Source organism: Egretta garzetta, unplaced genomic scaffold (assembly GCF_000687185.1).
Source record: "Egretta garzetta isolate BGI_Z169 unplaced genomic scaffold, ASM68718v1 scaffold88, whole genome shotgun sequence".
In the NCBI taxonomy this organism is placed as follows: domain Eukaryota; kingdom Metazoa; phylum Chordata; class Aves; order Pelecaniformes; family Ardeidae; genus Egretta; species Egretta garzetta.
Window position 1 is genome coordinate 1,123,092 of NW_009260408.1, and position 26,335 is coordinate 1,149,426.

Here is a 26,335-nt window from a genome sequence, read left to right on the forward strand (position 1 = left end):
CCTCCGTGGCCGAAGCCACAGTCCTCGGTTTACCCGCGCCGCTGGCCCTGCCTGTCTCTCTGCGGGGGTAAGGCGGGGTCAGCGAGAGCCGTGGTCCGGGGGGTCACAGGCCCAACAACCGCCAGCACCTCTGAATTACAACAGCAGGCCTGTCCTTCCTTGTGCTTCTCTCCGACAACTCCGTTGAGGTACTAATGGATGAAATACTGTGATGGTTACAATGAATGCGTTAAATTCAGTTTCCTAGTAACATTTTAGAATTAGAACAGATGGCGGGGTCAGCGAGAGCCGTGGTCCGGGGGGTCACAGGCCCAACAACCGCCAGCACCTCTGAATTACAACAGCAGGCCTGTCCTTCCTTGTGCTTCTCTCCGACAACTCCGTTGAGGTACTAATGGATGAAATACTGTGATGGTTACAATGAATGCGTTAAATTCAGTTTCCTAGTAACATTTTAGAATTAGAACAGATAATACCGAAGATTAGCTTTAAGCATCGACCTGAAAATACCGTGGAAATAAAATCCAGTATCTCACAGTTCCAGAAAACTATTAAATCCAGAGTTTATTCACACTTCAAACCAAAGGGAAAAACAAAGATTTAAATCTACTGTAGATCTATAAGGATGCAAAGAATACATAGCTTCAGGTAGCAATGGTTTAACATTTTATTGAATAGGTGGTGCTTTTATGTGCTGGTTTTAGTAATTCAACAACAAAAAATTTGTACCTCGTGTCTTTCTTTATTCACCCTATAATCAAATTGCACAGTAGCAATTTCATTCCGTCCCTTAGTCAGGAAACCGATTTCATAATTAAGTTTTCTGCAATAAACTATTTTACACCAAAGTAAGTACAAACACAAAGTATAATGTTAAAGTGGATTGAGGATGTTAATATACGCTCAGTGCAGTGCCATATAGAGACAGTTCTAAAGGAGTCTGCTTAGGTACTGTAAGTGATGTATGCTAGTATGTCCAGCACTAACACAGCTCTGTTGTTTTGGGTATCAATATCTTTATACGGCATTGCAGTGCACCGTGCAAACATATTCCACAAGAAAAATGTATTTGCTGACAGCAAAAATGGCTGTAACAAATGGGTCAGTAAAAAGCGCCCCCCAGCCACTAGAAGCTTCATTCTTCAAGCACGACCTTTACATCCATCTTCATTCAGAAATCCAATTACATTTTCCCACATCCAAGCCTTTAGAAAGAAACATGCCTAGCAAGTATCAGCATATATTGAACTTTAACTTGAAACAGCATTGCCAAATTTGCCCTCAAATATTTCAGACCTGTTGATCCCAGACCAGTAATGGCACACGAACACAGAGTGGTCAGTTACTTCAGAAGTTTTGGCACAGTTAGAGTAGGAACTGTAATTTCCTTAAAAATTGGCACATAGTTTGGATTCGGTTGGCTTGGACCTTGATCCAAAGTCTCAATGATAGTCTGCTTCATATCTCTGCTGGCATCACCTCTCACTGTCAGCAAAGCTGCAATATGGTCATCTCTGCCAAAGAAAAATGGTAAAACTGGCATCAGTAGGAAACTTTGCACAAATAAGATTTTGTCAGAAGTATCACTTAGCTGGCAATCCTTCCACTCAGTTTCAGCGTCCACTTTAATCCTTAATCAGATCTCTAGATGCTCAGAACCACCTTTTCCAGCTCAATACAAAGCACTATTTAGGCTGCTCTTAGGACTCTGAAACATATTTTATTTTTCCAAAACACAGAATGGAAGTATTTTCATTATTCCTTTGCTGTACCACTGAGTACTTAAGTCCATGTACCTCCTAGTCCAGCTCACATACATTTTGTATTACTATTATTTTTCATAAGGAAGTGACTACATTCTAAAATATGAAAAATCTGAACACATTTACACTGTTCTAAAATTCATCCAAGACTACAAAGAAATTACTATGTTATCTATTGATCTTTTAACTTTGAGGGCAAAGAGGATTACCTGATATCTGGGTATTTACTGACTAAAGTTGAAACTTCCAGATAGAGCAGTGAAGGATCAGTTAGCTTGATAACCTCTGCAATGGCTTCAATGATGTCACAGAGTCCTTCAGTGTCCTCTCCAGAGCCCTGCAAGATGAAGAGGAAAAAAAAATAAAAAAAATCCCCCAAACAAAATCAATGCCCCCCCAATATCTAGAAACAATTCTTTAATTAGTATTTTGTCTGACAGTGCTCTTGAATTCCCCAGAGAGCTGAATTTTCAGCCATTAAGGAAACAAGATATTTGTGAATTGTCACCATAAGCCTCTCCTCCTCTTCTTCAGAGACCTGCCCTCAGAAGATCAGTAAAGAAAGTCATGTCTTACAAACAATATGTTGTATTTATCCACATGGTGATACATTCTTGCCTTTCACTTTTCCTAATCTGCCAGCATAAACGTTAGGAATAACCGATGTGAAAGCCAGATCTCTTCTGAAACATAACTTAAAGATGGGCCCTGTGTTCGCTTCCTTCTAGTCATCCGGCCACCGCGGCAGCTTTCAGCAACTGATCGACTGAACTGTAATACCTATTTAACCTCTGGGCTATTTTAGTGCTCTTAGTTCCAGGCTTTGCCAATCTGGTATTGTTCATTCCATTTATCCCATAACCTCTTCTATCAATGCCTTAATCTGAAACAGACCTTACACACGTAATGAAGGACTCTGATGCAGGAGTTGCCCCAACATCTTCCACAGTGAGCAGAGATGAAACCCCACCCCGCACAGTTTTTCAAGGCTTTTTCTTTCTCTGCATTCTTTTTGTATTTTGTCATCTGTTGGCCCTAGGACCTTTCCAGAAGATTCCTGCTCCTTATGCAGTTAAAAAAAGATTTAGTATGCATTTTAGGCCTATTGTGTACATTGTTTCTCAAATACCTTTTTTTGGCCTGTCTTTTCTATTTCTACTGCACTTTAAACTGGGTCAACACACTTGTCTTGTTGATTCTAAATGAATATGCTGCATGCTACTTAGGTAATAAGTAACTGCATTTGTTCCACACAGTAGCATCCTTTTTTCCAGCCAGGAAAAGCAAAGCCCAATTTATTTATTTATAAACAAACAATGGCTTTTTTCTTTCACTTACTACTACGAATTCAGGGTACCTATCTCTGTGAGGCCATTCAAATACTGAGCTGCAGAGAGCTGTATAAACACAAAGCGGTAGAAACTGGTGCTCAGGAACTTTAGCAGCAGGTCTGCCTGTGGTCAGAAACTCTGTCTGTGCCCTCAGTTGGCATCCTTGACATTCACAAGCCACCCGATGTTTTGGAGACGTGGAGATCTAACTCTATAGCCATTTTCTCCAAGCAGTAAACACGTGTGGCTTATTCTAAATTACCGGGTCAACAAATACTTACAGCCGCAAGCTTCTTAAACAGAAATCTGAACTGTTCTGCTTCTTTGATCATTCTTTCTGCACCCTCTTTTCTCTCTTCTGCATTCTTGAAAGATATACGTTTTAACATGATTGCTCTGATGTACTCCACAACCACTCTCCGATGGGCCTCAATAGTCATTGTCTGAAAGAAAAGGAAAAGGTGGTGGATTATGCCAGTGATACCTGCAAAAGTAGCCATTATTTTTAGTCTTTGAACAATTATTAGGCTTTGAAATGTGGATTTGTGCTTAGTCACCAGTACGCAGTTTTTGCTAGTACTACACATTTTGAGAGGCTTTAGATTTTCACAGTGCTAACAGAAGTGAAAATCTGGCCTTCCCTAATGAAAAGGATGTGCCAATTACGAGAAACAACAAACCCAAGATATCTTAATGACCTGCCTGAATTATTTTTGAGCACCATAGAAGAACAAATATGAGACAATTTGGATGATCTTTAGAACTGGCCTGCGCTTGGCCTTGCAGCCTTGCTCTTTATACCTGGTCAAGGAGTGACCAGCCATCACAGAGGCTTCCGCTGGAAAACTCCAGTACACTGCATAAAGCATTGCAAACCTTGCCCACATTATCTGTGCTCTGGGTCAAGTCTAGTAAAGAAGCCTGGAGAGCCAGCAGCAATCGTTTTCTCAGCTCTTCCTTGACCGATTTGCTGTTCTGCACTTGGCATTTTACAGGAAATACCTACTGGTGATTTAAGTGAAGCACCTGGAATTGGTGCAAGAGTAATGCTGAGGTTTGGAAATATTAAAAAAAAAAAAAAAAAAAAACCAAACACCAAAACCCACCAAAAAACCCCAAACCTTTACATGTTTTTTCAACTCAAACGTAAGGAGAGTCCTTAAATCCCACAAGTCCTCAGGTGTCTTTTTTTCCCCTAAGCATAGTGGCAAAGTTACTAACGATTAAGAAAAAGTCTGCATAACAGGTAGTCACAAGCTTTTTATCACATTTTAATAGTATGTCTCAAGCTTTAGTTTCAATCAACATGTTCTTCAGTCAAAATTTTGGAAAAAGGCCTCAGGAAAGAGAGAAAAGAAAAAAAAAAAAAAAAGAAAAAAACCAGAAAACAACAGATTGCAAAGTATTGGAAGTCACAGCCCTCATCCAGGACACAGAAAATACGATTTCAAGTCCTGCTCTCAAGACTGTGCAGAAATGCCAGAGTTTACTGGTTGTTCAGGGATGGCTTCTCTTGCACTGGTAGAATTGATGCCAATTACACAGAGGAAAATTAATTGCACAGAGTAGGCTGTGGGAGACTGACCTGTATGCCCCATCCCACTGAAAAGTAAGCAAAGAACAACAGCTCTACTACAACTGAGGAAAAAAAGAACGCTCAAGAAGAGCCAGTGGTGCAATGACAGGGCATTCACTTCACATGCGAGGAAAACAGCAAAGCAGAATGACTGTAAGATCCAGATCCCCCCTGTGCCACAACAGCGTCCTTCCCATTGGGCTACAGTCTTTTTGCAGGTGCTCTGTTCGTGTGGCTTTTAAAAATTGGATTTTCAAAACAGGGCTAACAAGGAATATTTTAAAGCCAGAAAAAAGCCCACCCCAAACCAAGCAAACAAAAGCATGTCCCAATCACCGCTAAAATATATGGTGTCTTGTCTGGGAGATTTTTTTGTGCTGGGAGATAGTGGAACAGCAGGTATGATGAATGCCAAAAAACGTATCACTATCTTCCCCATAAGGTGGCAATAAACACTACATGATGAAACACATGTGACTGCAGAAGTTTGTATTAACACTCAAAGAAACTCATGCCAGGCACCATTACCTCACAGTAACAAACCAGATCTGGAAAAGAAAGTTGTTCCACGGATATAGACTAATTCTGGGACTGACCTAACTTCTTTTGTGTACTTTTTCTGGTCTGAAAATGTGTATTATTCACTTACATAATAAGGCCTCTAGGATCTAAAAATACTGAAGGTTAAGAGGTCATCAGAGGAACTTTGAGCAGTCCCCTCTATCTTTTTAAGACGTAAGGTAAGAAAGACTAAGTACATGATTTTGAGACTGTCTGGGCAAACCCTTAGTAAGGATTTGCTCAAAGACCTCACCTAAATCCTGCTTGCTAGCTTCAAATATTTCCTAAATCTTAGGGAATCATTTAAGACATGCTATCTTAACTACCCCAAACTGATTTTAATTCAATAAAGGATAAAAACAAGTACAATAATACTAAAGGATAACAGAGAAATCCAGATATCCTTTGACAGACCATGGGGGGGGGGGACGGGACACACACGACACCCAAACCAAAAAGATGACCTAACCTAGCACATTATACTGCTGTAACAGCACTTTAAACATGAGTTAGCATTTGTTAAACCTTCTGGCACTAATTTAACTATGTACTTTGTACACAGTGAAACTAGGAATTACAGAATGTGCATTTATAAAAAAAAGTAATTACAGGCCAGCAAAACTAGTTTCAGAAGAGCTAATTTTCTCTGACTACAAACTTCTGAGGAGAGTTAGAAAAGTACAAGCTGGGAAGAATACAATCTAACACACCAATATAGTCTCTGGACTAAATCCTGCAACTCTGTGTCTCTGACAATATTACATGGCTGTGAACAAAAAAGACAATAGGAATATTAGATTCGGACTTTTGCAATATGATTATGAACATTTTTTCATTTCCAGTGATGAATCAATCCCAATTCTGAATTCCATTCAGTGTTCAGAAATTCCAAACCAACATGATATTCAGAGAACATTAGCAACGTATCACAGAATATTTTGCACCTACCTTTTTATAAGGCTTTTTTATTTTTGCAAAGTCATTGAAATAATCTTCTACAGTGACACAGATAGTCCCCACTGCATTAGACCCCATCAACCACTTCTTTGTCATCAGCTCATTGAGATGTGGCTGAGGAGATAACAAACAATTGATCAGAACAAATTTTTGACACTTTCATCATATCAGTGCAGTTACAAAAAATAGGAGACAATTTTAACGAAGGGTCATACATTTCTAAACAATACTCCTCCAAAAGGAATAAGCAGTTAGTGTAGGAAAACGATGCGATCAGTTGTCAGAATGACAGCTGCCACAGAGCACTACCCTGACAAACACACTCTGTGTGTGCGTAAACCAACTGCACTAACCCCACCATTTGTTTTCATACAAGTTCTCTAAAATCCTTTATTATGCTCTCTATTTAAATGTCTATGCTAAATAAAAATTAAGGTCCAAGGACAAAATTAGCATAAGAGCTGACAATTCCAACTATAAACATGAGGCACTTTTAAACTGTTGTGATAATGCAACTTCACACTTCATTTCTTGAACTGCCACTGGCTACTCAGTTGTTCTTCTTTGATGGCCCCACAAACTTTCTATGCCTATGCCAAACTTGGTGGCCTATACGCTTTACTCCTTTCCCAGAACTCCACAAAACATAATTCCAGTATTCTCTACATCTGCAGACCCATCCTGCTTTGTTCTCCCCAGAGGAAAAATTCTTTACATATTAGAGCATGGTATTTATAAATTATAATAGTGACATGAAGCTTGAGGTTAATGAATTTTAAATAATGGTCATTAGAGTAGATGGAGTGTCTTCTCATAATCAATGAGCATAGTTAATGAGAAATAAAGGTTTTGCTTAAGAGCTCCAAGTTTAAAATAAGCACTGCTCCCACGTCTTGCTTCATGCGAATCGTGCAAGGTGTTTACATTAGTTTGAAATACTATTACAAATCTAACAAGTCCTAGAGCATCTTTCTTCGCCCCTCCCACCCCCATTTCTCTAATTTCACTGCCTCCCTTCCCATACTCCTAATTTCTTTTTAATAATAAAGATATTTTTTTTTTTCCCTGAGGGATTCTATACGAGAAGCTGGAATTCTTACACATGGAAATCTATCAGCCAGAAAGGGCCCACCTTCAGAGTCAATTAACTTATCTTAATTATAGGTGTACTGCACCTGTACAAAGATGATATCAGCAGTAGTTTCCCAAATAATTCTTAAAACTCAACTACATAAGACTAAGTACAATCTGCTAGAAAATATTCACTATATACAAAGCACCTGCCTGATGTCATCCTGTGAAATATAATTAAGCGACCTTTCAGACTCCTACATGCAAACTGTACCAGTGAAAAACAATGCTGATGTTTACTGGCATTTTGCAAGCACACCACATATAAAACATATGTAGCAATCAAAAGGCTTCATAACTACTTCATTCCTGAATTATTCTTCCTTATAAAATAATACTTCTGGTTTTTGAGGGAAAAAAGTTCTAACCTCTAAATCCATGAAGACTTCATCTAGCAGGCTAGAGCATCCTTCTTTGGCAATGATGTCTAAAGTTGCATCCATGCTTGTATGACTGCTTGACAATGTGTCTTCCATTTCAATTTTCAAGTATTTTCTTTTCAGGCTAATTATAGATTCTCTGTGACAAATAACAATGCTTTTCATCATCCACTGATGCACAACTGCATTGCTACTAAATTTTTGGAGTGCATACACAGAAAGAGACATACTAGACAGCCTTATTTTTCCAAGGGGAAATAATGCCTGCTTGCTTTGGAAACCTTAATTTACTCTCCGGGAAAATTTTAGAGTGATCAACCTAGACTACTTGTATGTTGGTACCAAACTACTGCAGATTTGTAGACTTGAGGATGGCAGCAGATATAGATGAACATGGGGTTGGATTGCTGAAGACTGAAACATGAGCAATAAGGATTTCTTTCTCCTGTTTTGATATTCTTAATAGAGCAAGCTCTACCTTTACTTTCCTCCAGTTCAGTTCACCTTGATCACAGTACTTGAAGGTGAACTGTGAGAGATCAAATTTAAGAGAAGATGGCAGGCCCCAGACAAACTAACTGAAATGACTTTTTCAAATTCTGAAAGTCGAAGATAAACTTTTCTTTAGCAATGAAATTCTTGGAATAACAATTGGATTTTCACCAGTGAGGGGCAATGGCTTGGCTTGCCAAAGGCAAGAGCAATTACAATATCTGCCCCTTAAACCACTAATATATTTAAACCTGTTGTCTTTGTTTAGTCAGCTAAACTGTCTTAACTGAAACCCTCTTTGTGTACAAAAGAAAAGGCGGCCCTGGGAACAAGCAGTATTACAAATAAAATATCAAAAATTATTTTTCTCATAATACTGCAAGAACATGCAGACTTACTTAAAGGTTTGACAGTTGTTGATGACTGCAATCATATATTGAACATAGCATTGAGGATACTGACGATTTTTAAGGTGCTCTTCTTTATACAACTGTGCTTCATCTTTGTACCTGTAACATATACAAGGAATGGCATTAAACACAGACATCTGTAATCACTTAAGTACACCCGTACGACCAAATCCTCCACAAGGGCCTGTTGGGTTTTTAAAAGTATTTTATAAAGCCTTGTTCCTCATGTGACGTTTAATCTCTCTCTTCTGGGCAGAATTTAACTAAGGAGGTGCTTTCTGTCTTCCCTATGAGAAAGGGATATACATTTGAGATATAAAAGAAAGCAGAAACTGACTCAAAAAATTAGAGCCATTTGCAGAGAGGAACTGAAAGTGCCACTCACCAGCACAGAACAACTTCTGCAGTGAAACTGGAGAAAGGAGGAAGAAAGCAAGAAAAGGAAAGGGAAGAAAAGCGTGGTTGGCATGGATGTGACAGGAAAAAGACAAAGCAATAAAGAAACATCCATAGGAAAAACAAATATCGGAATTGTAGGAACAAAGAGAGGCTGAGGCAGGATAAAGCATTTATATTTTAAAATTATGTTACCTGGTTAGAAATGAATTCATTTGTTGAAGACACAGAAGGAGTACCTTTGTTTTCAAATCTTCATTTATCTGAGCAGCCACCTGAAGATTCTGCTCAAACATCTAAGTTAAAAATAGTTTAGTTATAAAGAGAGGCCCTTACCAGTGGTAAACCAAAGACAGAACTCCTATCTTTTTGGAGGCTCTCACTATCACCAGCTCTACATATGCTTTTTAGTTTGTGTGGGGTTTTGTTTTTTGGGTTGTTTTTGTTTGTTTGTTTTTTAAACAAGCCAAGACAATTGCTGCTGACTAAACCAAAAATCACTATTTCTAGAAGTGTAATTAGTAAATTACTGACAACTATTAATGCATGCTGCAGTTTTCTCCTAATACTGAAAACAGTTGCAGTCTTTCCTCAGCAAAAAAGTACTTAATATTTCTAATTCAGTAGGAATTTGGCTTTGGATCGAAGTTCTTGGGTCATCTCCTGCAGCTAGTAAAGAATAACCTTATAACTCCAATTCCTTTGCTTCCCTAATATATGAAAGTAGTTAAAGTTCACATTAGTGAAGTAGAAGGGACCCGTAAACTTTAGGAACACAACTAGGCACAAGATCTAGGTGACTTACAGGGAACTGGGAGAGGAAGGGGACTGGAAAGGAAGGGTACAAAGCCAGGTGGAAACATGAGCTACTTCTATGCTGAGATGATTTTGAAAGTTTCACTATTAAGTGAAAACACTGCAGCCTTTGATAGCGCAACACCAATCAGCCACGAGTTTCTTTGACTTGACACACTTTCTGAAAAGGATTAGATGAAGTCAACCTCGGCACTAATACAAATGTGAAAGAATGTAGCAAAATCCTGGTGTAAGACAAGAAAAAAAATAAAGTGGGAAACAAATGCAGGAAGAAGAGACCATCTATCTTTCATTGCAGGTACGTAACGTAGTATTTGTAATAAAAAATTAAAAAATGAGCATAATAAGCTGATATTTTTCTGGTTGATAAAAATCACTTTAAAACCTTTCCGTTTCTACTTCCAGTAACAGGATGGTGTACGTTGGGCTTTTTTTTTTCATGTCTTCAAAATAGCCTTGTTTTCTGTTTTGTTGAAACAGAAACATTTTTGATCTTCAACAGAACTTTTCTTTCCAGAATAAAGGTGTTTGTAGGAACAAATACATGCCTAACTACCTCAGCACCACATTAACAAGCAATATTCTAAGAACTTACAAGCACCTCATCTAGTAATCAAATTTAGGTGAAGACCCCTAAGTAAAAGCAGTTAACTATGTAAAAATATCAACTAAATAGTCTGGGAAAAATATGTTTCTAATCTACACATAAAAAGAACTAAGTATCTATGTGTTAAAGTGAAAAAGGCAAATAAAAACCTCAAAAGAAACAACCCCTCCAACTAACAACTCTACAGGAAAAAAACCTATACTTTATTAATAGACATAGAAACAATGGCATCCCAAACAGTTTTCCCCCCATGCCCCACCCCTCCATTCCTCCAAATCCATTTACTGCTTCTGCAAGTTTTCTAGAATAACCAAGTTCTCTTTATACCTGAAAAACAATAGCTGGGAGCGTAGTCTGGTAGTACCCATCTTGATCTGCTTCTGGTTCAGTTTCTTTTATCCAGTCTTTTTTATCCGTCTCCAGTGCTTTTCGTAGCCAGCCAATGATGTTAGACTACATTAAATAAAGCAACCAAGAAGAAGAAAATTTTTTAATTTAACACAACGAAAAACTCCACTACAATACTTGGAATAGCAGCCATTTCCATCATAAAGAGTGGTGTAGTAAGAGATAATGTTGACAATTCTTGTAATCCCTACAGGATATAGGTAAACATAAACAAATTAAAATTTGCATTGACAAAGTTAGTACTGGTAGACTAGTGATGTAGTTTGAGTTGAGCTTAGGCATGTTTTGGAAGGTGAGCGCTCCAAACACAGAGAGTAAGTCAGTTTATCAGAATCAACATGTTTACTAACTTTGGATACATTTATTAAGTCTCAGGCTTTAGGTTTCACACTGAATTTTTCAACAACTGAAAAAATTAAGATAACACTTAATATAGGAAAATTAGCAGGTATCTGCTTGTAGTTCCCTCTACCTACATTTTAGGAAACCGACGCTTGTTGTTACCACTGGGAACAAAACCCCGGATTAGATTAAATGAGTGGTGTTTCTTGGAACTTAAGTGCTGTAGAAAATAGTGATGGAGATACAACAGTTGGCTCTGCTCCCATCCGACAAGCACATTATACAGCAGACATTAAGAACAACTGGGTTTAGAACTAGATTAAGCCAGTTTTCTGATCACTTGCATAATACATATATCGTGGACATATTTGCAAGAGTAGGCAGTAAAGACCACCATGTTTGCTAAATATGTAATTGGATTCTTTGATTCCTGTCTACCTAAAACAATTATCCCAATGTTTTCAAAGGGCTGAAGGTTTCTGCCTCTCTTCTACTTTGTTCATATTGAGTAAAAACCCCTGGTACTATAAAGGTTCATACTTCTTTCAACATGTAACACGTATATTAGCATGCCCTACCATATAAAATTAAACATGACCAGTAGGCATGTACAGAAAGGGCAAAAAAAGTCCAAAATAGGTGTGTGTATATGTATTTTTTTAGTGTTTACATTAAAATGTATTAAATCAGTATCTTTTGGTCAAAACCCTTATCAGCAGATAGGATAAAGGAAGAAACTGAAAGCTCTACAATCTTTCTGCACACAAAAGGCTGTTGACCAAAGACAGACCTGTAGTTTTCTTTTCATTTTGACCACAGTGAGTGACCTGTCCAGTGCTGTGTCTGCTAAGTACATATAGGACCATCTTCAATTACATGAAATGATGTACTATCTTTTTTTCCTCAGAAGCCTGGAACTGCTCTGATGTGATATAATTTGCAAAGAAGAATTAATCTTTTAAGCCAGCAGCCCAGGGGACATAAACATTTTTCACCTAAAGATCATAATTTACAAGAACTTTTTTCAAGCTGAGGTGCTTGGGGGAAAAAAAAAAAAAATCTATTAGAAATACGTTAAAATCTATTAACTTTTTATTTCTATAAAAATGGAAAGTCTTTATTGACTTAAACATGAATATTTAAGTTGGTAGTCACAATTAGGAAATACTTTCATTTACCCAAACAGAACTAGTTATATTTTGTTTATAAACAATTTTAAACACAACATCAAAGAAATAAAGTAAAAGTGTAAGTGGGGACGTATAGAAAATTAGATCAGGCTGAATCCTGTGAAACAAATAGGCACTTTCAGTATTTTATGCCTTAAAAAGAAGATACAGCCAAAAATAAAAACCAGCAAAAGAAAACCACTGTGTTTAACAGAACAGCACCTTTGCTTTATTTTATGTATAAAACATAAATACGACGCTATATTTTTTTTTTTTCAGTAAGTAGGGGAAAAAACATTTCTGAGAAACCAATATAGATTTTTTTTTTATCTTAAAGAGAGGGCAAAATTAATTCAAAGGCATTTCAGGAGTCAAGCCAAAAGTAGCTTGAGAAAACAAACCAATGGGGTTTTGTCCTAAGGGTAAGTGCAGAAAAATAAACTTGCATAAAAGTCCTAGTAAAGCTAATGTGAAGCAGACCCTCTAGTGGCAACTTCCTTGAAACATAACAATATCAGTTCATATTGCGAATAGTATCAAGTCCAAGTAGTTGCTGTTTCTGGACATATTTTAGTAGCTGACACATCCAAAGAAGCAAAAAATTTCCCTCCTCTCTTGGCAGAGCTCCTAAACTTAGGAGGAGTAGGAATTCAATTGAACAATGTAAAAACAGCAACTCCAAAGTTCCAACTATCCCAATATCCAGGGACCAAGCTGCATTCAGTGGCTTGTAAGTATAGTAATACCTAACATACTAGCACTATGAATTTAGACATATGAACACTGGAATTCCTTAATTTCTAATAAAATATGATTAACACAGTCTGTAAAGCATTTCAACATTCATTGAAATGTCATGATTTACATCTATAAAATAACCTGATTATAACTTCATACACAAACCTACACATAGTATATGAAAAGTAATGATGTTGAGTTCACATTTGTCACATTAGTTTCCTCTGATGGAGGAACAGCACTGAGGCACTAATGCAGCTACAAACTTGTACAAAAGTGTCTTTGCATTATTGTTACTCACAGTAAGTGTTGACATATACTTGCTGAGAAGCTGGTCTACCACGTTTTGAGAAATCAGAGGATTCAGAGAATTTACATCCACCTCTGGAGACAGTTCTGAATTTCCCATCATCTCTGTACTATGTTTAAAAAAAAAAAAAAAGGCATTGCAGATTAGTAAAGAAAAATGACATAAAAAGTACTATGCAGCTTTTTTGTATGACCACTGTAAGGGGCAATTTTCCAGTGTCTATACATTTCAAAAAGTTTTTAATAGTAACTGCAACAACAAATGCATTTATAAGGAATGTAAATAAAACTATATAAAAGAAAGAACAGGATGTAAAAACTACAGCCCAGCATATGTTAAAAAAAATGTTACAGACAATTTAAATATTCAAGCCTTTCATGTATAAGAATTAGCTGTTGCTTAAGACTGAATAAAAGTCAACTGGCTCAACCTGCAGGCTCTTAATAGAGGACATTTTTATGTGTCTTTCAAATTCAGAGGTGATGACAAACAACTTACACATTATGAATTTCAGAATGGGAAAGATCAGTGAAAAGTACAAAATACTCTCAGTGTTTCTCAGAAGAGCTGCTGTTTTGCCACTTGTTTCACAGAAACATCTAGTAAGAAACTAGAGCAACCCTCAAAAATATTTTGACAAGAATTATATACAATTACTAATTTACAGTGATGTTTTGCATCTATATAAGATTATATGAGTTGTTTAACTAAAACAAAAAACCAAAGCTATGCCAAAGCACAACATACCAAGAACTCTTAATATTTCATGCTCAAAGAATCAATAACTCAAAACCACACTCTTCAGAGAGTGCTTTATTAACAGTTGATGGAAATATATTCAATCATAATAACATGAATTGTTTCACATTCCATTTCTAGTGTGCTTTTCAGAAGGAAGCCACAAATTCTGTATCTGTAGTGGCAACTACAAAAACCAGATAGCAAATAAAAAGAATTGCTAAACAAGTGTAAACACTGGTATACTTCTGCAAGTTAAAAGTTGTTCTCTGGGTACATACAGTGAGTCAGCATAGTGGTGCTTCCACATCATGAAAAAAATAAAAAAAAAAAAATCAAAAAAAAAAAAAAATCGCAAAGCATTACAAAAAACCCCAACAAAACAAAACAAAAAACCCAAACACCAGACCCCACACTATGGCTAACAGAAACCAAAATTCTTGTCTTTGAAACCGTAAAAGCTACTATAACTGAACACATTACACTTGTAGCATCTTCCTGAGCCTGTAGGAAAATAGATTGAAGATATTTTAAGTTGCTCAAGCTATCAAGAAAACTGAATTCCATTCTGTTGCTGTTTACATATAGAATACACGTAATAGCAGGACCTGCTCTAGGCTTACTCAGTGGAAGTGTAACTGTTTATGACACTGTGCCATATTCGAAAATATTTCTAGCCTCATTATACCATCATTATCCCTACTTCACAAGGCCAGAGACATTAAATCTTGCTCAAAGCTTATCAACTGAAACCCCAAAACAAAGACCACAGGGTTCTCTAGCCCCCAAAGACAAAAATTCTTTCTATACACAAATTCTCTTTCCTGACTGCCACAACCTGAGTGTCTGGGGGAAACAAAGTGATAGACAACCCTCTTAGAAGTGTCAGGTGGCTTCTGCCTGTAGGAAAGAGTTATTTCCCTTCAACAAAGAGTTTATAATCAAGTCAAAATTTCAACCAGAATTGTATTATCTGGAAACTAACATTTTAGAAAGCTGCTGTTTTGCCTCCTATGCCATCAATCCTGCTCTGTCTTGTAAAAAGAGGTACTTGATCCAGAGACAGCATACAGCTAGATGTATAGTACCATTCCTTCTGTTCCTCAGAGTGAAGATTGTTGACGCTGTCTGTAGCAATAATGGTGAACTCTTAGCAGTTTTGTCAAAACCTGATCAGTATCTGATAAAATGATGTCATGAATACGGGCATTGGGATCTTACACGACTTACATTTTCCCTAAAAAACGGATGAGAGTCCTGGTCCCAACCTGGTACAGATTTAGTAACAGCAGTATATTTCCAAAGCTCTCTCTGACTTAAATAGGAAAGAGAAATACATCCAGCACAGTAAAACTGCATCCCACTCAATTAAAGGCTCTTATTCCACATAGAGCATCACTTTAGTTCTCAGCTATGAGTTGAATTCAGTTCTAAAAACAGCTTCTCTCTCTGGCAAAGAACATCATGATTTGTTTAAAGCTCCTATCTTGCAAATATTGTAAACAGAAGTTATGCATGGCTTTCTTATCAATTCACTACATGGAAAAAACCCCTCGATACGTCTTTTAATTGGTCAGTATTTTCTCGGCTGGTTTTGAAGTGCAGCTGTAATATGCAAATAGAAATGTATATGTTCCCTCTAATACTTGATTACATTTAATAAAAGCAGAAAAAGATTAGAAAGGACAAAACTATCTTCCACCATACAGTGTTCCACAGAAGTGAAGGAGGAACGTAACAGCAGTTTAGAACCTATTTTTCATACAGGGAAAAGAGGGTGAAATACCACAGAAACACAGTTCTCATGATGTCATGTAGGCCATTCTCCTGCAAAGTTTATTATAAACATATCCCTATAGAGAATTGTTTATTGTATTGTTAAGAGATGTCCAGCAACTGAGATTTGGTAAGCTCTGCAACTATCCTGCTTGAGCATTTTACTTTTCCCCACTCACAAGCCTGAGCTGATTTCTTCTTCCACGGTCCACTACAAACATTCACAGCAGCTAATTGTCATCCTCTTTATAACAGTTTATTGTAATCTGTAAGAATACAAGTACTGTACTGCCCTCTTAGGCTTTTTTTTTTTTTTGGAGAAGAGAGAAACTCAAAGCCTTAATTTTTTTCCTTAGATATTTCCTCTAATTTCCATCACACTTGTTACACAGATACACTGGGGAGAAGCGCGCTCTCTGGTATCTTGTACCATGTCTACTCCTCTTGCTATTTCACTTCCTTTAACAGATTCTGCCATCAGGTGCCACAAACCACGTAACTTGCTTTAGCAGGAGTGGCCCTTTTTTGATTTGGTTGCTTTGTAAATAGATTCAATGCTGGCTTTGCTCCCTCCCTTTGCCCTTCCTATGACGAAATGCATGGATTGAAAGAGCTTTAGTTCTGAATTGTCTAACTCAGCAGCAATCTGCTCTACATTCTGGGGGAAGGGTAGAAGGGCAGTTTTAAGAGCAAGAATTGCCTTACTGAAATATAAGCCCCTGGACATAAGTGAAGAACCTAGGGGCAGGATTTCTGCCAAGGCTATACCCCTAAAGGTAGAGGATTCTATACCCTGGGCTGCATCAGGAGAAGCGTGGCCAGCAGGTCAAGGGAGGTGATTCTGCCCCTCTACTCTGCTCTGGTGAGGCCTCACCTGGAGTACTGCATCCAGCTCTGGGGCCCTCAGCACAAGAAGGACATGGAACTGTTGGAGCGGGTCCAGAGGAGGGCCACAAAAATGATCCGAGGGCTGGAACACCTCTCCCATGAGGACAGGCTGAGAGAGTTGGGCTTGTTCAGCCTGGAGAAGAGAAGGCTGCGGGGAGACCTGATTGCGGCCTTTCAGTACCTAAAGAGGGCCTATAGGAAAGACGGGGACAATCTTTTTAGTAGGGCCAGCTGTGACAGGACAAGGGGTAATGGTTTTAAACCAAAACAGGGTAGGTTTAGACTGGATATAAGGAAGAAATTCTTTACAATGAGAGTGGTGAACCACTGGAACAGGTTGCCCAGAGAGGTAGTGGAGGCCCCATCCCTGGAAAGGATTTGGGTTGGATGGGGCTCTGAGCAACCTGATCTAGTTAGCGGTGTCCCTGCTCACTGCAGGGGGGTTGGACTAGAAGACCTCTAGGGGTCCCTTCCAACCCCAAACATTCTATGATTCTATTTCTGATTTTCATTTGTTGTGGAGTTATTCCTGTAGCCTTCTATTAACAAGGAAAAGGCCAATGAACTCGGGTCCTTACTAGTAGCTGCATCTCTCATATAACAAGATCTAAGTATGCATTGGTGGGTGCTCCTGATTATTCCTTACAGGGAAGAAAAGCAGAACTTCACAGTGTAGAGCAAAGCACAGAGTTCTGAACAAAATGAATCTTATAGCTGGTTATAAGAATTCTACAGAGCAGCATTATCTCCTACCTGTTTGCTTTTTGGTATTACACTCTAAACCTATCAAGCATTCAATCTGTTGAATTAATGAGGTTGAACAATTGAAGACTGCAAAAGTGTACACAGCACAGACTCTGGGTCAATGCCAGCTATTGAGAACAGGATTACAGTCATGACCCACAGAAAGGCTAGCATTACTTTTTCCCAAACAAATCAGTTGCTCTAGTAACTACATGCCAACTAAACAGTTGCCATTTGAGCTGTTTCTACCTAGAGGTAGGGAAAAAAACCCCAACCAAAAAAACCCCAACATAATGCCTATGTTATCCCAACAAATCACACAACTCAAAAGAAAAGAGTTTAAGAGTATCACAGATGTGAGCAGAAATTCTTCTAAATAAACAAATCACCACACAGTTCTGAGAGAAAACCTGAAGGAAGTTACTACATTCTTTCCATTTAGCAGTAATGAAGCAACACTGAAACAGTCCCAACCCCTGTAAAAAAGAACAATAGAAAGTTAATAATCATACAAAGCTTCTGGGGCTGTAGCCAACAGTATTTTGTTTCACACACATGAGCTCTCAGTCTCTTCTGCTCTTCCCAATTCTTCAGACTGGCACACAAATACAAGGTGACTGTAGCTTCAAAGCAGGTCTTTAACTGCATTAAAACTTTAAGCTTACAAAGCAACTCAAAATCACATATTAGAAAATGCAAACAAGTTTTAAGGAGCAATTTCCAGAAAGCAAAATGCATAAAATGCAGGAAGTTCTTCACTATTATCCCTCTTCTGTTTTACCTTCTTATGTGTGTTAATACACATGCAAATATCAGCACATAGACTGTGTTTTGCATGCTTACTCTCAACTACTGCTAACAGAAAAGATAAGGGGACCTTACCTTTTGTATGTATTTAAAACCCAACTTAGAAGGCTAACAATCTCATTTGCTTCCAGATCCTCTGCAGCAAGCTCTTGCATGCGGGTAGACAAAGCTTGATGGTACATGTTTAGCAATTTGTTGAAAATGTCATAATGTGGAGGAAAACATTGATCCAGTAGGGTTTTAGCCACAAGCAGGTCATCAAGGACGTATTTACGTATGATTTCTAGATGGCGCACAAGCCACATTTTGTCAGATTCTCTAGTATCTGCTTGAGTGCCCTCAATTCGTGTGCTCACAGTTCTTTCCAAAATGTTGAACATTTTTTCTTTCCACTTCTTTGGTCTGCCAGGAGGTATAAACCCAGTTTGTTTTTTCCGGTCTAACATGCGCCTGTCAATTTTCTCCTCCCTCTCAATTATCCTAACAACAGAAACAAGCAAGGTTGGATCTCGACGAACTGTAACAAGAGATCTTTGAACCACCATCCAAAGTTGCTTTGCCAACTCCTCAGAAAGTTTCTGCATATCCCCAAAGTATGTATGGATGAGGTTCATGTCATGTGTGTTTTTGCTGTCCATGCGATACTGCTCATACATCAGGTTATCACGAGAACACTCTAAATCCATCAGTTTTCGATGAGCTTGCAGAAGCTCCCCTCGCTCAATCAGATCTTGGGTCTCCCTGACTATCTCTGGAACTGAAAGGGAAAAAAGATGAAAAAAATTAAAAAGAGTAAACCAACACAATCAAATATGAAGAATAAATACAAGACAATAAAAGCACTAGGAAACAAGCTGGAGAACAGCTGCAGTAATTATTTTGAAATAATTTAAAGGACATTATTTTGAAGTATTCAAAAATTGTTAGTAAATGCTATGTATCTTTATACATAATTAACTATAATGCTCCATTTTGATCAATGGCTAAACAAAGATCAGAGTGACAACAGAACATAATTTCCTTTCACTGCCTCCCTCCCTTAACAAAAAAAAAAAAAAAAATCCATGAAAGTCTACTATGAAAAAAATTGCAGTACTAGCTTTCTTATCTCTTATACAAAAGGCTTTTAACTTGCCTGACTAACAGTCACTTACCCTGCTTAACCTGAAGCTGCATATACCCAACAAATACTGAATCTTACCTCCTCCTTGAAGGAACAGTTTTTGCCTGACTAAGGCACAAAGGAAGAATAGGGATAATTACCTATGCTGATAAACTATTTAGAAGATGTTTGTTTCTTTATTATTTTTCAGTATTTGAGGGATACCATAGAAGAAAATTAGGATCCTGTGGGGTAAAGAACTGAAAAATCTCAGCAGAAAAACTGCTGCTGCAAAAAGGCAGCTAGTAATAAAACTGGCAGTCCCAAAAAAGGTTTGAAAAGACAGTTATACACAATTGTTAATCATGATGAAAACCACTTGGTTTATAAAACACTTGTTTTGCTCAGAGTGAAGTTATCATACTGTTTAATAATCCTGGGGGGAGATGCTTCACATTAAAAACCTCTCAGAATGCCGGAAAAGAAAAGGTTTGTCTCAATTGCATTCATCTGTGTAAAAGAAAACAACACCCTCAAAATAACTCAGCATTGGAATATATAGAATTTTGTTGTTCTTTGGTTTTTTATTGCTAGACATTGCATGTGAATACTACTCTCTTTAAGTTGCATGCTGTCTCCCAGGTTGGTACTGTAGCAGTTAGATAAGACTCTTACAGAGATAAAACAAACCTGGTATGACTGGGAAACAATCTTTCTTTGTAGGTACATTTTGTGAATTACTATGAGGAGAGAAGAGAAGAGAGAAAAGACTATTTAAATAAAATCAAAGGGGTATGATAGATTTAGCCCCCATTATAGGGATAAAATTCTTAAAGTTACTTATAAGCAGAAAAGCCCTGGCAAGGAATTTACCTGACTCAAAATGGAATGGAACATGCACCAAAAAGGCTGCATAAAAGGACAGAGGCAATCCCATTTTCTTTATCTTTACAGTATCCATTACATCACATTAATCTTATTTAACTTTGCAAACCCTCGCAGTTGTGCAAGGAAGAAGTGTCTCCCATGCATGAGTTGGTTTCTGTGATTGTGCTGCCTGATTCTGAAGCAAGGACTGTGCACAGTTGAAATTGAACTTCAGGTAGTTTATACTTACACTTGTAACATTAATGGAAATCCTTGAGGCTCCTAACTGTTGTGTGAGAAAGACTGCCTGGGAATCTTCACCTGGAGTTCTTGATGTTTTTATTTTACCTTTGCAAAAAATATTTGCTTCCTAAAATCATTTGGGACTATTTTTACCCAACAGGCCTGCCCATCTCACTGGCAATATTCCAGATCTTCCAGAATTATTTTTCTGTAAGTGCCACTTGCATATTTCAGTGTTTTAGTTATCTCTGCTACTGTTTGCCAGCAAGAAGCTTCTTTTTGATTTGTGTTTGATGAGATAGGCCAACTAGAACTTCTTACAGCACAATTTAAACTTGATATATATATTAAACTGTTACAGCTACTTCCCCGAACATGATACATATGTGATTCTTCCTTAATTCTTCATCCCCAGTAAGGTTTAAAGTTCTTGACATTACTTGATAACTTTACAGCTGTAGTACCATTTTAAAGGGCTTTCAGTATATGATAGATTATATATAGAACATTAGATTACCTGAAAAGATGTTCTTGAGATTTTCTACAGCAGCTGCCAGTTGGCTATGTTGCACTACAGCATCCTTAACATCCTTGAGGTTTTCTATGGTGTTGATGCTCTGTCTCCAGTCCTTATTGACATCTATCAGAGACTGCTGAATATCCTTTACATCATTCAGTGCATTGTGCAGTTGACTTAAACCGGTTCGTACTCCATCTAACTGAGACTGGATTGCTGCCTTAAATACAAAAAGACAAAGAACAAACTCATTAATCATTACAAGTTCCGTATTTTCAACATTTCTCAAGAATTAATTTTCATTTCAGTATCTAACATTTTCAGAGGAAAGAAAAAAAACCTGAAAAGGTAATATTAATAGCTTACTAGAAATGTGTAACTTACTCTGTGTGCACACATATTGTTTTTTTGAAGTTCTGAAGTTGTACCTAGGTCCTTTAAAACTAGGTACAACTGGTTCACCCACAAAGCTAACATAGGAGCTTAGGCAGATAGATCATCTTTACAAATCTATATTAAACCAGGATCATGGGAAGGCAGAATGAGATTTCTTTGCATTTCCTTCATAAATTCATTAAGGGGGATATCAGAAGAAAGCTGATTCAGCTTTCAACAGAATGCTTGGTATGCACAGATTCACAAGGTCTTCTACTAAAGAAATTGCAAGTTTTGACTAGCAATTGAAAATGTTCTAAGAAAAAGAATTCCAAAATGTTCTAAAAAAAACCCAAAAACCAAAAACAAAACCCAACCCTCCTGCCTGTTGTTCCTGAAAGAAAAAAAAAAAAAAGAAAAAACCCAAAAGGAATTCAGTCAGGAAAACCCCAACAAAAATGCAAACTGAATAAAATTTCGAAACTGTGAAACATCAACAATCAGACCAACGATCCAACTACTAGATTATTTTAACATAAAGACAGGTTATTGATATAGATATCTCTTGTGACAGGTGACACTTGAAATAATGACTTTTCAAACAGGCTATCAGTCGTAAGTATCATTTGACAGTCCAGGCACCTTACAGAAAATGCATTATAGCGCATATCTGAGTGAAAGAAATCAGATCACATCCATAGCATGTTTTTCATGTAAGTATTTTTAAAGAGATGTGACTAAGGTGAAATCAGGTGAGTGGAAAATGAAACTGGAAATAACAGACTTCAAAAGACAAGCAAAAGGCAAGACATCAGTGAAAACTCAGTTGTGTCATCTCAACTACCTCAAGTATCCAGTAAAGAAATAAGCCACTAGCAGTTTTTCTAAGCTCAAAACACATTTTCTGCCATATTTTTAAGGCCAAAAAGCTTGGGCAATCATGGAACTTTTTGTCTGATACTAGAAGCCAAGGAGGAAATCCTGGTAACTATGAATAACATTTATTGTGTTTTAAATGTACTGGGAAAGTCCCAGAAAAATGCAGTGATTCTTAAACTACTGCTATTTATGTACTTTCAAATTATGACATGCAGATTTTATTGATAAAAATGTATTTTCCTGTCAGACTCAGTACAATTAAGCAGTCGTAAGGCATTTTTTATGCGGTATCTATGTATAGAACTGCTGCATTAACACATTTTTCCCCTTCAGGAACTGAGGCAATTAAGATACTCAAACATTCAATGATGCTCAAACACAATCTTCTGAAGCTAACCATAGAGTATTTTAAAAATCACATGACCATTAAGCGTTCAATACTTTTGGTGTGATATTTCAATTTCTTCTGAGTCAGATCTTCCAAGTATCACATATTCAAATTTTTGCTTATTTAACTTTTGCATAAACTTGATTATGTTAAACAGAAACAATCACTAATCTTGGTCACTGACACAAACGGGCAAGGAAAATTCTAAAACCACATATCCACTCATGTTCAGTTTGTCTTCTAATAGTCAGTTGGGGCCACAGGAGGGTAGGGGATGGGATGGGCAAGCAGGGAGCAAGGCATGTTCTAGCACCATGGACCTAGAATGCATATGCATCTTTGATTGGACTGACCACCACTTTATTAAAAAAATGAAAGCAAAACCAAACCATCCTAGGAACAGGGCTCAAAACTTCATTTTTATCTCTTTTCAAGTGACAGCCCTCAACATGAACCCATGGAACCAGGATCCTGGCTCCCTGATCTCCTTAGAGCCCTATGGTTCAAATCCACAATCGCAGAGCAGCTAAGAATTAAAATGTAGAGGATTCAAGCACATTCACACTCAGGAAAATCCAACTCTCCTAGGATATGTATGCAGTATTTCTCCCAATGAATGAATAAGTGCACAAAGATGGCTGTCAATGCTCCTAACTTTTCAGGCTCTGCAATAGAGTCCAAGCAGCTCTTCACCTATATTTTGGACTCCAGAGCCCAGAAGTACCAGCCTACAGTGCTAGCTGGTGCTTATCTGCCCATTGTTTCAGAGTTCTGCTACCGATCCCTAAAAATACTGCTTCACTAACCACCAGTCTCACACATGAAACAGATGAGTTTGACACATTTCAAAGCCATTTTTCCTGTAAGAATTTATATAACACAGAAGGAAATGCAGAGAAGGATGCAAGAAATAGATGTAACTAAATATTTGGGAAAGGATATAGAGAGAGGAGTAGGGTAACCAACTGAAGGAGATGCTGGTTTTTTGGGCAGAACATCATTCCAGATCTCTGCTGCTTCATCCCTGTAAGCGACACACAACTATTACCATGGTTTTCTACTCTTCACCCTTGACTGACTTGATTATCTTGATTCATCTGAAGAAAATTATGACAAAGATGAAAGCATATCCAGTCAGAAAGAAGCACCAGCATGTTCACATCAAAAGATTTACCACATGTTCATTCACATCCATGAGGCAGCTGAGGTTCTTCACAGTGATCCAGCCTGAAAAGTCCGCAACTCCTCTGGCTGATGATCCTGATGACCCTGTCTCTCCTATCTTCCACACCATACATATACACAAATACAGAGCAAGAGTATTTCTTATATCCTCTCTGTGCTCCTATCCATTACAGTAATTCTTAGGGGAAAAACTGCTTCGGTATCCATTCCATCACTATCACCCGTTTCAAGAATGCAGGAATGGATTAAGGGGTATTGTAATGCGTTTTGAAACAGGTTTCTGACCATCTATGGATGATTGAAGTTAAGGTAACTTAAGGAATGTGACAAGGAAATTAGCTATTAAGTGGATTTGGGCATTTACAAAACTTAAAATTACGTTTAGTAATCACTATCTATAGAAGCAGCCAGTAGGCAAATGACTGCACTCAGCTGGGTGGGAGTGTCGATCTGCTCAAGGGGAGGAGGGCTCTGGAGAGGGATCTGGACAGGCTGAACGAGGGTTGAGGTCAGTTGTATGAGGTTCAACAAGGCCAAGTGCCAGGTCCTGCACTTGGGTCACAACAACCCCGTGCAACTCTACAGGCTTGGGAATGAGTGGCTGGAAAGCTGCTTGGCAGAGAGGGATCAGGGGGTACTGGCAGACAGCCGACTGAATATGAGCCAGCAGTGTGCCCAGGTGGCCAAGAGGGCCAACAGCATCCTGGCTTGTATCAGGAATAGTGTAACCAGCAGGACCAGCGCAGTCATCCTTCCCCTGTACTCGGCATTGGTGAGGCCGCACCTCAAATTCTGTGTTCAATGTTGGGCCCTCACTACAAGAAGGACATTGAGGTGCTAGGGCATGTCCAGAGAAGGGCAACGAGGTTGGTGAGAGTTCTGGAGCACAAGACTTATAAGGAGGGGCTGAGGGAACTGGGGTTGTTTAGCCTGGAGAAAAGGAGTCTGAGGGGAGACTTTATTGCCCTCTACCACTACCTGAAAGGAGGTCGTGGTGAGGTGGGGGTCGGTCTCTTCTCCCAAGTAACAAGTGATAGGATGAGAGGAAATGGCCTCAAGCTGCACCAGGGGATGTTTAGATTAGGTATTAGGAAAAATTTCTTCACTGAAAGGGTTATCAGGCACTGGAACGGGCTACCCAGGGAAGTGGTCAAGTCACCATCCCTGAAGGTATTTAAAAGATGGTTAGATGAGGTGCTTAGGGACATGGTTTAGTAGTGGAGAGGTACAGTGTGACTCTATGATCTTAAAGGCTTTTTCCAACCAAATGATTCTATTGTTTTATATTATAAATAGATCACAGTAACTGAACAGCTGATCTATTATTAATAGACTCCACTATATGCTTCCTGCCTTAAATCTGAAAACTCCAGTCCAAGTCATCAGGAAAATTTCTGTTTCTATGCTACAGACAAAAATTAACGTGTAATTTGCTAACAGATTTTTTCACTGTGAAAGAAGACAGGCTCTCTTCTACTTCATGCAGACTCCCACAAAAGAAGTGGCCATTAAATAGTTGTAAGATGAACCAACTTATTCTGAAATATAAGATTACATACAGTGTATAGCAGCCATTTTGAACTGGTAAACCGAAAAGTATTTCCCAAAACACTTTTCTAAGGCTCTACTCCAATTACATAATATAGTGGTCCAAAACAACTGTTGGCTAGTAAGCACCAGTGAAGGAAGAAAACACAGAACTCCGTAACATATAGACACTAAACACAGAAGGACCTTGCTCATATTTCAGGCTAAGTCTGTGTGTGTGCATGTGTATGCATGCACTCGCATGTACACATGTGAAGGAGGGGGAAAATCATGGGGTACACTTCCGCAGAAGACAAGAACGTGATAGATTTTAGCTTTCTTCCATAAACCCATGTAAAAGTCAGAGACTGCACTGACTGGTCTTTTTCAAATGCAGTCATCATTTTTTTCTTACAAGCTCAGTATTCAATGATTAAGACAAAGGTTGGGTCACAGGCTACACAGCATGAGGGTAGCTGTCCATGGATAAACTGTAGAAGTTACAGGACATAAGAACACATAAGAATGCTTGGACAGAATTTCAGTAAGATGTTCAGCTTTAGTTTGCATTACTTTCAGGACGCAAAGCTTCTGTTTTGGACACAGAGCAAAAATTAAAGTCCATGGTTTAAAACTACCTGGATGAAAATGCAGAATCAAAAAACAAATAAAGAAAAAGAATGTACATTCATGCTGCACCATGGACACTCAGGTTTATCAAACTTTGTACCTTGAGTCGAGCTTCTACTGAAGCCTTCTTACGTGCTTCCCTCCTGCGATACTGCTCCACTTTATCCAGCTGATCAGGACGCTGAAGCATTCCCGCTACTCTCTGAACAGCTGTTGCAACTGCTTCCCTATCCGTCTCCTCCATTGTTGATTAGGACCTCAAAATGCCTTCATAATTTAACA

General features: G+C 38.2%; 2 protein-coding genes across 2 annotated transcripts in view; both read right to left on the minus strand.

Moving 5' to 3' along the window:
* Positions 1-17,695, minus strand: part of PDCD6 (programmed cell death 6) — a 27,754-nt gene extending 10,059 nt beyond the window's left edge. Inside the window, exons 1-2 of the mRNA XM_035898978.1 lie at positions 17,690-17,695; positions 13,460-13,473 (exon numbers count right to left, since the gene is read on the minus strand). The gene's annotated coding sequence lies outside the window, so the exon portion shown is untranslated. The remainder of the gene's footprint in view (positions 1-13,459; positions 13,474-17,689) is intronic.
* On the minus strand, positions 611-26,335 carry EXOC3 (exocyst complex component 3). Its single transcript, XM_009643492.2, has 12 exons — positions 26,154-26,335; positions 21,070-21,289; positions 18,416-19,097; positions 13,379-13,496; positions 10,748-10,873; positions 9,193-9,293; positions 8,590-8,700; positions 7,688-7,838; positions 6,180-6,302; positions 3,376-3,537; positions 1,973-2,100; positions 611-1,514 (listed from the first exon to the last, which is right to left on the minus strand). Exons 1-12 carry the CDS (start codon positions 26,295-26,297, stop codon positions 1,343-1,345), a joined length of 2,238 nt encoding a protein of 745 aa, XP_009641787.1. The 5' UTR covers positions 26,298-26,335; the 3' UTR covers positions 611-1,342.

Coding starts and splice junctions, on each gene's coding strand:
- EXOC3 (XM_009643492.2), bottom strand. CDS start 26,297: ATGGAGGAGACGGATAGGGAAGCAGTTGCAACAGCTGTTCAGAGAGTA. Junction 21,290..26,153: donor CAGTAGAAGCTCGACTCAAG/GTACAAAGTTTG, acceptor TTTGTATTTAAG/GCAGCAATCCAGTCTCAGTT. Junction 1,515..1,972: donor AGTAAATACCCAGATATCAG/GTAATCCTCTTT, acceptor TTTCTTTGGCAG/AGATGACCATATTGCAGCTT.